This window comes from Condylura cristata, unplaced genomic scaffold (genome assembly GCF_000260355.1).
Source record: "Condylura cristata isolate star-nosed mole 26May11 unplaced genomic scaffold, ConCri1.0 scaffold00032, whole genome shotgun sequence".
NCBI lineage: Eukaryota > Metazoa > Chordata > Mammalia > Eulipotyphla > Talpidae > Condylura > Condylura cristata.
This window is the reverse complement of record NW_004567133.1, coordinates 52963-63898: the sequence shown is the minus strand read 5'-3', so window position 1 is coordinate 63898 and position 10936 is coordinate 52963. Positions and strand designations below refer to the sequence as shown.

The following is a 10936-nucleotide window of genomic DNA, read 5'->3' as shown; positions in this document are numbered from 1 at the left end:
CATTGAGTTTCCAACTTTGATAAAGGAAAATGCAATCTCATACTCTCCCTTCCCACTAATTGAAAAATCAAGGAGCAGTCCCCTACTAAAGAATAAAGTTCTTGCCAGTCTATCTTTGCTTTGCTGAAATTAAAAAAAAAAAAAAAAAGCAAAGCTAGCATACATATGCTGCATTGAGTTTCCAACTTTGATAAAGGAAAATGCAATCTCATACTCTCCCTTCCCACTAATTGAAAAATCAAGGAGCAGTCCCCTACTAAAGAATATATGGGATTAGCAAGGCACTTCTTGCAAGACCAGCTTCCTCAGTTTTTGGCCACTATTTTGGCTTTATTTGTTTGTGTATTGTTAACTCCTACTCAGAAAAAAAGGCACCAGAAGGCTTTGAGTTCTATATAGTCCTTGGATGGAGTCGCAGCCTATTTTTAGGCTCCTTTTTTATTTCTTCCATTACTCTTCACGCGCGCGCACACACACACACACACACACACACACACACACACACACACACACAACACACACACACACACACACACACGTGTGGCGGACCGTGCTAAGTGACCGCGCTGGAGATGCTAGGGCTCGCGGGGAACAGCGGCCAATGGCTCCCTCCCGTGGTGGAAGCGAAGAGCGCAGCCAGGGGACTGGTCGCGACGTAAGTTGAGGATCCTGCAGGGGAGACGGGCGAGGCCAGGATCCGGGGGGGCATCCCAGGGATTCAAGAGACTGGAAGAGTAGGACTCCAGAATGCGCCAGCCGACGCGGCACCCGATCCAGGCCACTCACCTGGGCAAGGTGTCGCGGCCCTGCCCACCCACAGGCAGCCTTCCGCCGACACCACAGACCCCTTTCAGCGACAGCTTCCCCCTGCCTTCTCCGGGCTTTGAAGGGGGCCTCCCGCGCGGTGGGCGCTTTTCTGCAACAGGGTTGGGGGGCCTGTGAACGCTGTGGCCTAAGCCCTGCTGGAGAGAACTCAGAGGGCCAGCCGCCGTAGGACCACCGGCGCACGTGGAACCGCAGCTGCGTTAGTGGCAGGAGCCTGGTGGGCGGGGCCTTCCCGGACACGCCCACGGGGCGGGGCCGGGCCCGCGGGCCAATGGGGCGCTGTGCTGGGGGGGGCAGGCTCCAGGCCTGGCATCCCGGTAGCTGCTGCTGTCTTTCCGGCACCCGCGCCCCCTCTTACTGTAGAGGACCCCTCGGGGATCATCCCCGAGCGGCTGCGGCCTCCGGGTGGGTGAGTGAAAGGCCGGCCGCACTCGGGTGTAGGGATGTGCTTGGCCGGCGAGAAGAGGATCTGAGGCCTCTCAAACCAGCCCCGGGAGAAAGTGGGCAGGAACCGGTGGGGGGAGGAGCACCCAGCTGGTGTTGCCCGCCTGTGTTTTTGTTTTGTTAGTCGAGGGGTATGTAGAGTTTTGGGGGCTTATGGGTGAGAGAGGCCAAGGAGAGGACTAGAGAGCTTGAGATGTATTGAAGGAGGAGGTTGACAGGCGGGGAAGGGTGGGTGGGGGGACGGAGGGAGGGACTTTGGAAGTTTTTTGCTGCCTGTGAGTGGTGATTGTGTGGGGGAGTTTGGGGGGGTCCACCTTAGGTTTCGGGAGGGGAGGAGCTCTTTCTGCTCTTAACTCACTTCCCTTTCAGGGAGGTGAGTTTTCCCTTCCTCTTGTACTGCTAGTTAACTAGGGAGAGGATCTTTGCCCCTTCCTGGAACCAGTGCCATCTCAGGGATATGGGGGGAAGGCGTGGCCCCCAGCAGTCGGGAAGGACCTTGCTACTCAAATGTTGAGGGGTTTGGAGCGTGTCATTGTTGGGGCAGTGACCTGGACAGTATTCCCCTACCCCCACTAACTTTGAGATACTGGTGAGTGTGTTTCCTTGTTGGGGAAGCTTCTGGGTGTTTTTTGGGGGGCTCTGTGGAGCTTCTTTTCATTCAAGCATAATCGCTTTTGCAGGCCTCAGAACCCACTGGTGGCCTCCCCTGCCTGCTCTTGGCCATGGCTAGTGAGAACTCTCCTCTGCTGGCCTACCGGCTTCTGGGGGAGGAGGGGGTTACCTTCCCTGCCAATGGGGCCGGGGGTCCTGGAGGAGCACCCGCCCGGAAGCTCTCCACTTTCCTTGGTGTCGTGGTGCCCACAGTCCTGTCCATGTTCAGTATAGTTGTCTTCATGAGAATTGGTGAGTCGGGGGTGGGGGGGATGGAACTTATCCAGAGGTGCAGCGGGAGGAAAGGGAACTGGGATGAAGTTGGGGAAGGACCCTGGGAGAAGTAGGTGGGTGAAGGGCTTGGGGAAGGGGCTCCCTGTGGCCTTGTGTTCAGCTCTGCCCTTCCATAACTTGCCACCATGAGTGGGGGTATGAACCACTCTTGGACCTGCTTTGCCTCTCCTGTCCCAGGGTTCGTGGTGGGCCATGCTGGGCTGCTGCAGGCCTTGGCCATGCTCCTGGTTGCCTACTTCATCCTGGCGCTCACCGTCCTGTCTGTCTGTGCTATCGCCACCAATGGAGCCGTGCGGGGCGGTGGAGCCTACTGTATCCTTCCATTTGGGTGCACTGCACTGGGGTCTGGGCTCTTCTGGTTTCACAGGGATGAGGCAGGGGCCCTTCTCTCCAACCGCTGGGGGGCAAGGCAAGAGGGAAGCCAGTTCTAATGAATGTTCTGAAGGCATGTAAGCCACCTTCCAGTCTACCACATCTTCCCTTCTGCCATTTTGGTCCTTGCAATTAGGTAGTACTTATTTTTCAGAGGAGAGACTAAAGTTCAAGAACAGTAGTGACTTATACAAAGTCACATGACTTGGGGATGCCCACTGGAGATGGACACTGCTCCTGAGAACAGCCCTGGTATCTGCAGAGAGACAAAGGGGCCCTTCCTCATACTCCATTTCAGTTTCTTTTCCCTTAACACTCACCCTCTGCTTCCATTTTTAGTCATGATCAGCCGGACCCTTGGGCCTGAGGTTGGGGGCAGCATTGGCCTCATGTTCTACTTGGCTAACGTCTGTGGCTGTGCTGTCTCTCTGCTGGGACTGGTGGAAGCCGTGCTGGATGTCTTCGGGGCTGGTCTGTGCTCCCCACAGCTCTGTGGGTTTGCAGTGTCTGGAGTTTTGAGACCATGTGGGAGAGACACCCCCTCTAGGAGAGGAACAAAGTGGTCTTCTAAATTGGTTTTCTTGCACGTCTCCTGTTTGCCCAACCATGAGTAGATGTACAAGAGGGAGCTTTACTTCTGTTTGGGGTGGCCATGTGAAAACCCCTAAAATTGACAGCAAGATTGGTAGTAACCCCCAAGAAGGGCTAGGATGCTGGGGGTACAGTTGAATGGGAAGATGGCTTCTTTGAGGATAGATGAGCTAAGAGAAGGTCTGCTTCTGCTCTGAGTCACAGTTGGGGTCAGGTGCATCCTCAGAGGCTGACCTTCTAACACCACTCCTTCCTTTCTGCAGATGCCACAGGTTCCAGTGGTCTCCGGGTCCTGCCCCAGGGTTATGGCTGGAGTCTGCTCTATGGCTCCCTGTTGCTGGGCCTCGTGGGCGGGGTCTGCACACTGGGGGCTGGCCTCTATGCCCGAGCCTCGTTCCTCACATTCCTCCTGGTTTCTGGTTCCCTGGCCTCTGTGCTGGTCAGCTTTGTGGCTGTGGGTCCCAGGGACATCACCTTGATGCCTCGGCCTGGCTCCAATGGCTCCCTGCCACCCCAGGTTGGCCATTTCACAGGTTTCAACAGCAGCACCCTGAAGGCCAACTTAGGTGGTGAGTTGGCATAGAGGGCCAGGGTTCTTGGGGTTCCCATGAGGTGGGCATGTGTGGGGTTTGGTTCTTTAGAATCCTTGCATGGCAACAGATATCACAGAGCGTCAGGGGCAAGAGGTCTGGCCCTCAGACCAGAACAGTTAGATTAAGATCCATCTGGTGTGCTGGCTGCCAAGTGTTTGGTGCTCTGGGGAGAGTGACCACAGATAGTCTCTGCCTTAGAGGAACTTATTTATTTGGAGAGATAATATGTACATTCAGGAAACAATACATAGACCTAGTGTGTAGATAAGAATCCAAATGCGATGTCCTGAGCTTATGCTGGGGATTGCTAGAAAAGGGGGACCTTGAGGTGACTGGGGGTGAGTTAGGGCATTGGATGGGAGTGTGAGCGAGAGTGTCCAAGGAAAAAGCGTGGATGAAGGCCTGGAGGAAGGGCCAGAAGAGAATAGGGAAAGGAGGGGCTGAGGACTACCACACCAAGATCAGCGCTGGGGTCTTGGTGATAATGGTGGGGGAAGCCAGGGGCTGTGGGGTGTGAGGAAAGGGTGGTAGCCTCTGGCTCTGATGCTGACATCCTCCCTGGGAACGGGCCTTCCTCAGCCTTATATGCCAAGGACTATACCACGGGAGCCATGATGACCTTCGCCAGTGTCTTCGCTGTCCTTTTTAATGGCTGCACAGGCATCATGGCCGGGGCCAACATGTCAGGTGAGAGTCCTGGCCTGCTGTCTCCATCATCTGGCATGTGTGGCTACCACCCTGTCTGTGTCCCTACGGGGTGCTGAGGGCTCAGATTGTAGGATGGTGGAGGGCTGACCTATGTCTCTGCTCCCCTCCTTCCAGGGGAGCTGAAGGACCCCAGCCGGGCAATTCCTCTGGGTACTATCATCGCAGTGGCCTATACCTTCTTCATCTACACCCTGCTTTTCTTCCTCTCCAGCTTCACCTGTGACAGGTGCCTGGGGAAGGGGTAAACCTAGCTTTAGAGGGGGTGGAGTGGGGTGTCGAACAAGGTTGGTACACTTGGGTTGCCAGTGTTTGCCATGTACCTCGTACTCTTGACTTGACTTATGGATGGGGTTGGGGGTAGAATGGCTTTCTAGTCAACTTGTATTTCCATGAACATTTGGGTCTTGTGCATATATTGTTGGGCGTGGCCACTAGGCAGATGAAACCAAATCCTGTCAGTGATAGTGACTGATCTTCACTGTGGTCCCTGAGACTTGGGCTGAGGTCAGTTGAGTGTACTCTGTTTTTAAAAAAGATTTATTTATTTATGCATGCAGACCTGGGGTGCAGGCCAGAGGTGCAGGGGCGGTGAGTGGATTCACCAAAGACAAGAGTGGGGAGCGGAACAGGCAGACTGACAAAGTACACTGCTGAGGGGAGCAGCAGGGGAGACAGGAGAGGTCTGTCACCTCCCTGGCCAGCTATAGTGTCTGCGGTTAGGCTAGCTTCATAGTGCTGCGCTTTAACCTGGTGAGCCACCAGGGGGCCCATAGTGTACCCAGTTTTTTAAATTTTTAAAGATTTATTATTTACGCATACAGAACTGAGGTACAGGCCAGAGGGGTATGTTTGGGGGGGTCGGTGAGAGGATTCACCAGAGACAGAGTGGGGAGCAGAGAGCAGAACAGGCAGATGTATTGAAATACAGGGAGCAGCGGGCGGGTCAGGAGGGGTCTGCCACACCATGTGGGTCAGCCCCCTGGCCGGGGATGGCACTCGAGCTGCAGGGACTGCAGTAGCATCACAGTGCTGTGCTTTATTGCGCCAACAGGAAGGGCTGTAGCCAGTTTTTAACCTCACACAGGGACTCATTCTCACAAAGACCCAGGGTGGAGGCACACTTATTTTGCGTGTCCTCAAACCCTCCCTCTAGGACCTTGCTGCAGGAGGACTACGGCTTCTTTCGCTCCATCAGTCTGTGGCCCCCGCTGGTGCTGATCGGTATCTACGCCACTTCACTGTCAGCCTCCATGAGCTCCCTCATCGGGGCCTCCCGCATCCTCCATGCCCTGGCCCAGGATGACCTTTTTGGTGCGCTCCGCCCTCTTTGCCTCTCCAGTGTGCCCACCTGGATCTGTTTGCCTCTGTTCCCATTTAGCCCTGGCTAATATGTCTAAATCATTTCTGTTTGCACAGGAATGATCTTGGCGCCAGCCAAAGTTGTGTCCCGAGGTGGGAACCCCTGGGGGGCTGTGCTCTATTCTTGGGCCCTAGTGCAGGTAAGCCTTCTTTTGCAAGTTGCCCTTACCCTGAGGCTCTCCAGGTCCCCTGGTCCTTTGATTGTAACCTTGGAGGGGGCTGAGAGGTGTGACTGGAAAGGCAAAATGCTGTGCTGTTTGGGGCTTGGGGTGGGCCAACACCCAGCCTCCTGGTCCTTGTCCAGTTGGTGCTTCTGGTTGGGAAGCTGAACACACTGGCTGCTGTAGTCACCGTCTTCTACTTGGTGGCCTATGCTGCAGTGGACCTGTCTTGCCTGAGTTTGGAGTGGGCCTCGGCCCCCAACTTCCGGTGAGATATGACTGTATCCCCAGAGAAAGAGAGGGAGGAATGGGAAGACTTGGGCCGGGGGGGTGAGGCTGGGATTGGGGGTGGCATGGTGTGGTGTAGGGACAGGCCCTGAGTTTCCTTCCTTCTCTCCATCCACCCCAGTCCCACATTTAGCCTGTTCTCCTGGCATACCTGCTTGCTGGGGGTGGCCTCCTGCCTGCTCATGATGTTTCTCATCAGCCCTGGGGCCGCCGGCGGCTCCCTGCTCCTCATGGGCCTGCTTTCTGCCCTGCTCACAGCTCGAGGAGGCCCTAGCAGCTGGGGCTATGTCAGCCAGGCCTTGCTTTTCCATCAGGTCAGGGGAGCTTGGGTGAGGGCAGGGAAGGGAGGAAGCAGCTTGGAAACTGCCTTGCCTCTGCCCACTCCAGCCCTTCCTCCCCGCCATCTCCCATCTGTCCCCAGGTGCGTAAATACCTGCTCCGGCTGGATGTCCGAAAGGAGCATGTGAAGTTCTGGAGGCCCCAGTTGCTGCTTCTGGTGGGGAACCCCCGGGGTGCACTGCCTCTGCTGCGCTTGGCCAACCAGCTCAAGAAAGGGGGGCTCTATGTGCTGGGCCATGTCACTCTGGGAGATCTTGGTGAGTTGCCCTCAGCCCCAGCCTTCCTCTCCCTGCACCTCTCAGCCTCTGCTGTGCTTTGTGTCCCAGAGACCACGTGCTTCTCCCCAGTGGCCCTCCCAGGCAGCCACTGCTCTGGCCAGACCTTCTTCTCATCCCTTTGGGATCTGGGAGAAAGTTTGTGAGTTTGGCCCACATTCGCTGCCTTTCTCTCTCCCTTGTGCAGACTGCCTGCCCTCGGACCCCGTGCAGCCACAGTATGGGGCGTGGTTGAGCCTGGTAGACCGGGCCCAGGTCAAGGCCTTTGTGGACCTCACCCTCTCGCCCTCCGTGCGCCAGGGGGCTCAGCATCTGCTGCGGATCTCGGGCCTCGGTGAGCTGCTGCTTTCTGAGTCCCCCTCGGCCCTTCAGCCGCTACTCCCCTCCCCTAGAGAGTGACCACATATCTCAGACTCAGAAAGGAACTCACAGTCTTATGCAGATAAGGCTCAGTGCTCAAAGATAAGTGTCTGATATATCTCAGGGGAGAGCATATTAAGGACCAGAGATGGGTCATGTGTGTGTGTTCTTTCGAATCCAATAATTTAAGGCACAGGCTCTGAAAAGCATGTTATGTTTCAGGGGACAATTCTTTTGACAAGGGGGCGGGGCTACTCTATTCCATCAAATCTAGGACAGGTAGTGTCTTTTGTATTTCTTTTAAAGATCTATTTATTTACGCTTACAGGAGTACAGGCCAGAGGTGTGGTGAGAGGATTCACCAGAGACAGAGTGGGGAGCAGAACAGGTGGATCTTCTGAGGGGAGCGGTGGGCGAGACAGGAGAGGTCTGCCTGCCATGTGGGTTACTCCTGGCCGGGGATTGAACTCAGGTCACAGTGACTGGTGATAGCTTCATAATGCTGGGACTCTAACCCCTGCACCACCAGGGAGGACAGATGGTTTCTGATCACTTGAGAGGGAGGAAGACCGCTGTGCACTGATGTGGCATCACAGATTCTGTGAGGAGATGGTATCTCAGCTGAGTCTTGGGTGCAGGGAGCGCAGAGTGGTGTACTGTGGCTACGGTGGCCTCACAGGATGCTGAGGAGGGATGAGAGCCCTGATGCTTTCAGATGAAACAGGAGATTCCAAGAGCTGTGACTGCCTTAGTGCCGAGGCCCCCAGCTTCCTCCATAGCCCAGACCGGCCAACCTCTTTACCCCCGAACTGGTGTCTATCTCTTCTCCTGTGTGCTTCCTTCTCCACTTAGAATCTGACTTAAGTGCAACAGTGTTAAACGTTGCGTGGTTTGGTGTAAATCAGAGCCCTGAAAATTCCTCAGCAGGTGGTGTGACTAGTTTAATTTGCAAGATCAGCTGACATTCACACCTGCAGAGGTGTCTGAGGTAATTTGTTGTCATTGGTGTCAGGCATCCTCACACAGACCCCGGGGCCCTGCTTTTGTGGGAAATCCTGTGCCAAGAGAGCACTACTTGCACAGAATTCATCCTGCCGAAAATAACCCAAGAAAAGGGGAAGGATTCCCTCTGAACAGTGCATTCTTTTTTTTAAAAAAAGATTTTCTTTTTGTGTATAAGAACTGGGGTACAAGCCAGAGGTGCAGGGGGTGAGAGGATTCACCAGAGACAGAGCAGGCAGAATAGGCAGAGCTGCTGAGGGGAGCAGCAGGAGAGATAGGAAAGGTCTGGTGTGTCATGTGGGTCAGCAACCTGACTGGGGATTGAAATCATGCTGCAGAGTTTCATAATGCTGCGCTTTAACCCCTTGCGACACCAAGGAGGGCCCTGAACAGTACATTCTTCTGGCAGTTAGAATTTAATTTATTGGTGGTGTCTTAGAAGAGGCCTCTTGTCTTCTTGTAAACTCATCTGTATTAAAGGTGGGAGGGGGTTATCTAATTCTACAATGATAAGTCCATACGAAGAAGCAGGAGCTGTGGGAAGGGACCTGGGGTTTGGTGGTTGATCCCCACACCCTCTGAGAGGTTCCAAGAATAGGCTCTGGTGCGGGGTGAATTGGGATTACCCATTAGCCCTCATATCTACTAGCCCTGAGCCTTTGGGCAAATGATGTCACTGCATTATGCCTCATTGGGGTTTCTTATCAGTAAAAGGGGAGAACAAACAGTCCTTACCTCATAGCGTTGCTTTGGGATGTAATGAGTTAAGCATGAAGTGCTTTCAACAGGAGGTGCCCCCCTCTGCCCACTTTTTATGTGGATGTTAGTTAGCTGTCTCTCCTTGGGGGACCATGCTGTGGAAACATATCATTCGGACTTTACAGTATCAGAGATTGTGCAGCTCCAGCTGTGAATTCTCCAGCGGTGAATTCTCATCCTCCTTGAGCAGAGACAGGCCGCTGTTTCCCTAGGGACTCAGGCCAGGAGCTAGACTCAGAGGGACTGGTCTACCCAGTGGAGTCAGATTTGTGTCCCATCGTGAAAAAGGGGTACTGTTAGTTAGAAGACGGCCATGGACTGGAAGCGCTCGTTAGTTAAAAGAACGCTAAGACGAACATTGCCTTATTTAAGTAGCAGAGTTAGTCATAGAGACAAATCAAATAAATGCACATGAAAGTGTTTGGGAAAACGAAGTCATTATGTAAATGTGCATAGTGTTGTCTTAGAGCCCAAGCACAGTGGGAACGTTGTACCTGAAGGCTGACGCATGTCGCTGTTGGCCTGCTCATGTGGGTGTGTGTGAACGTGGCATCATGAACTCAGCCTGTGAGTCTGATTCCTGTTTGTTGCTTCCTGCTTCCTCCTCTCTGCTGCCAGGTGGCATGAAGCCCAACACATTGGTCCTAGGTTTCTACGATGATGCCGTCCCTCAGGACCATTTCCTGACAGACCCAGCTTTCTCAGAGCCTGAGGACGGCACCCGGGAAGGCGGGTCCCCAGCCCTCAGCACCCTGTTTCCTCCACCACGGGCCCCAGGGAGCCCCCGGGCTCTCAGCCCCCAGGACTACGTGGCCACAGTGGCAGATGCTCTCAAGATGAACAAGAATGTGGTTCTGGCCCGGGCCTGTGGAGCTCTGCCTCCTGAACGATTGAGCCGGGGGTCAGGGGGCACTTCTCAGCCACATCATGTAGATGTTTGGCCCCTCAACCTGTTGCGGCCTCGGGGTGGACCAGGCTATGTGGACGTCTGTGGCCTCTTCCTGCTGCAGATGGCAACCATACTGGGTATGGTGCCTGCCTGGCACAGTGCCAGGCTCCGGATCTTCTTATGCTTGGGGCCTCAGGAGGCTCCTGGTGCGGCTGAAGGGCGACTTCGGGCACTTCTGAGCCAACTGAGGATCCGGGCTGAGGTGCAGGAAGTGCTGTGGGGCGAGGGGGCTGGGACCACAGGGCCTGAGGAGGAGGAAGGGGACTTTGTGAATGGTAGGCGGGGAGACACTGAGGCAGAGGCCCTGGCGTGCAGTGCCAACGCCCTGGTCCGGGCCCAGCAGGGGCGTGGCAGAGAAGGAAGACCTGAGGGTGGGGATGGCCAGGAGGGGCCTGCCACTGCCCTCACCTTCCTGTACCTTCCTCGACCTCCTGCAGATCCTGCGCGCTACCCCCAGTACTTGGCGCTGCTGGAGATTCTGACCCAGGATCTGGGCCCCACGCTGCTCATTCATGGTGTCACCCCAGTCACTTGCACTGATATCTGATGCCCCATTCCAGTAGTGTGGGAGAGCCACCAGGCCCCACTGCCTACCTTGCTTAGCAGATGAAGGGAAGGGCTGCCTCCTGCCAGCCCACCTGGCCCTGACCTCACATGGGACTGGAGCCCAGTGGTGTTATTGGGGGATCCTGGTCTCTGGCATGTCAGTCTTAGGGAGAGGGCCCCGGGTGCACTAATATGGAGGCATGGAAGTCAGCGGCTGCCCTCTCCGTGGCCTCCCTCTCTTCACCGGTGCCTTGAAGGGGGCTGGGTCTCCGCTTGTGACTAGGCTACCTCAGTCTTCCCTTCCCCGACAGACTCGCTAACCCCTGAGGTTGTGACATTTTTGTTTTATTTTTCTAACTGCTGAACGTGAATAAAAGACCAAAACACTACACTACGGGCTGGCTTAGCACTGCTGGAGGG

At 55.1% G+C, this 10936-nt stretch overlaps 1 protein-coding gene across 4 annotated transcripts; it reads left to right on the top strand.

Annotated features, from left to right (window-relative positions):
• The first annotated feature begins 1137 nt into the window (after window positions 1–1137).
• On the top strand, window positions 1138–10517 carry SLC12A9 (solute carrier family 12, member 9). Of its 4 annotated transcripts, XM_012731964.1 has the most exons (15): window positions 1138–1234; window positions 1673–1858; window positions 1950–2172; window positions 2392–2526; window positions 2926–3057; window positions 3441–3746; window positions 4350–4457; window positions 4593–4704; window positions 5632–5789; window positions 5895–5977; window positions 6142–6266; window positions 6408–6600; window positions 6708–6882; window positions 7088–7234; window positions 9640–10517. In XM_012731964.1, the coding sequence occupies exons 3-15, from the start codon at window positions 1992–1994 to the stop codon at window positions 10515–10517; spliced, it is 2733 nt and encodes a 910-aa protein (XP_012587418.1). In that variant the 5' UTR covers window positions 1138–1234; window positions 1673–1858; window positions 1950–1991. The 4 variants fall into 4 exon arrangements, with proteins under 4 accessions (XP_012587418.1, XP_012587419.1, XP_012587420.1 ...); XM_012731965.1 differs by lacking the exon at window positions 1673–1858; XM_012731966.1 differs by lacking the exon at window positions 1673–1858 and having other exon boundaries at window positions 1194–1230.
• The last annotated feature ends 419 nt before the right edge of the window (window positions 10518–10936 follow it).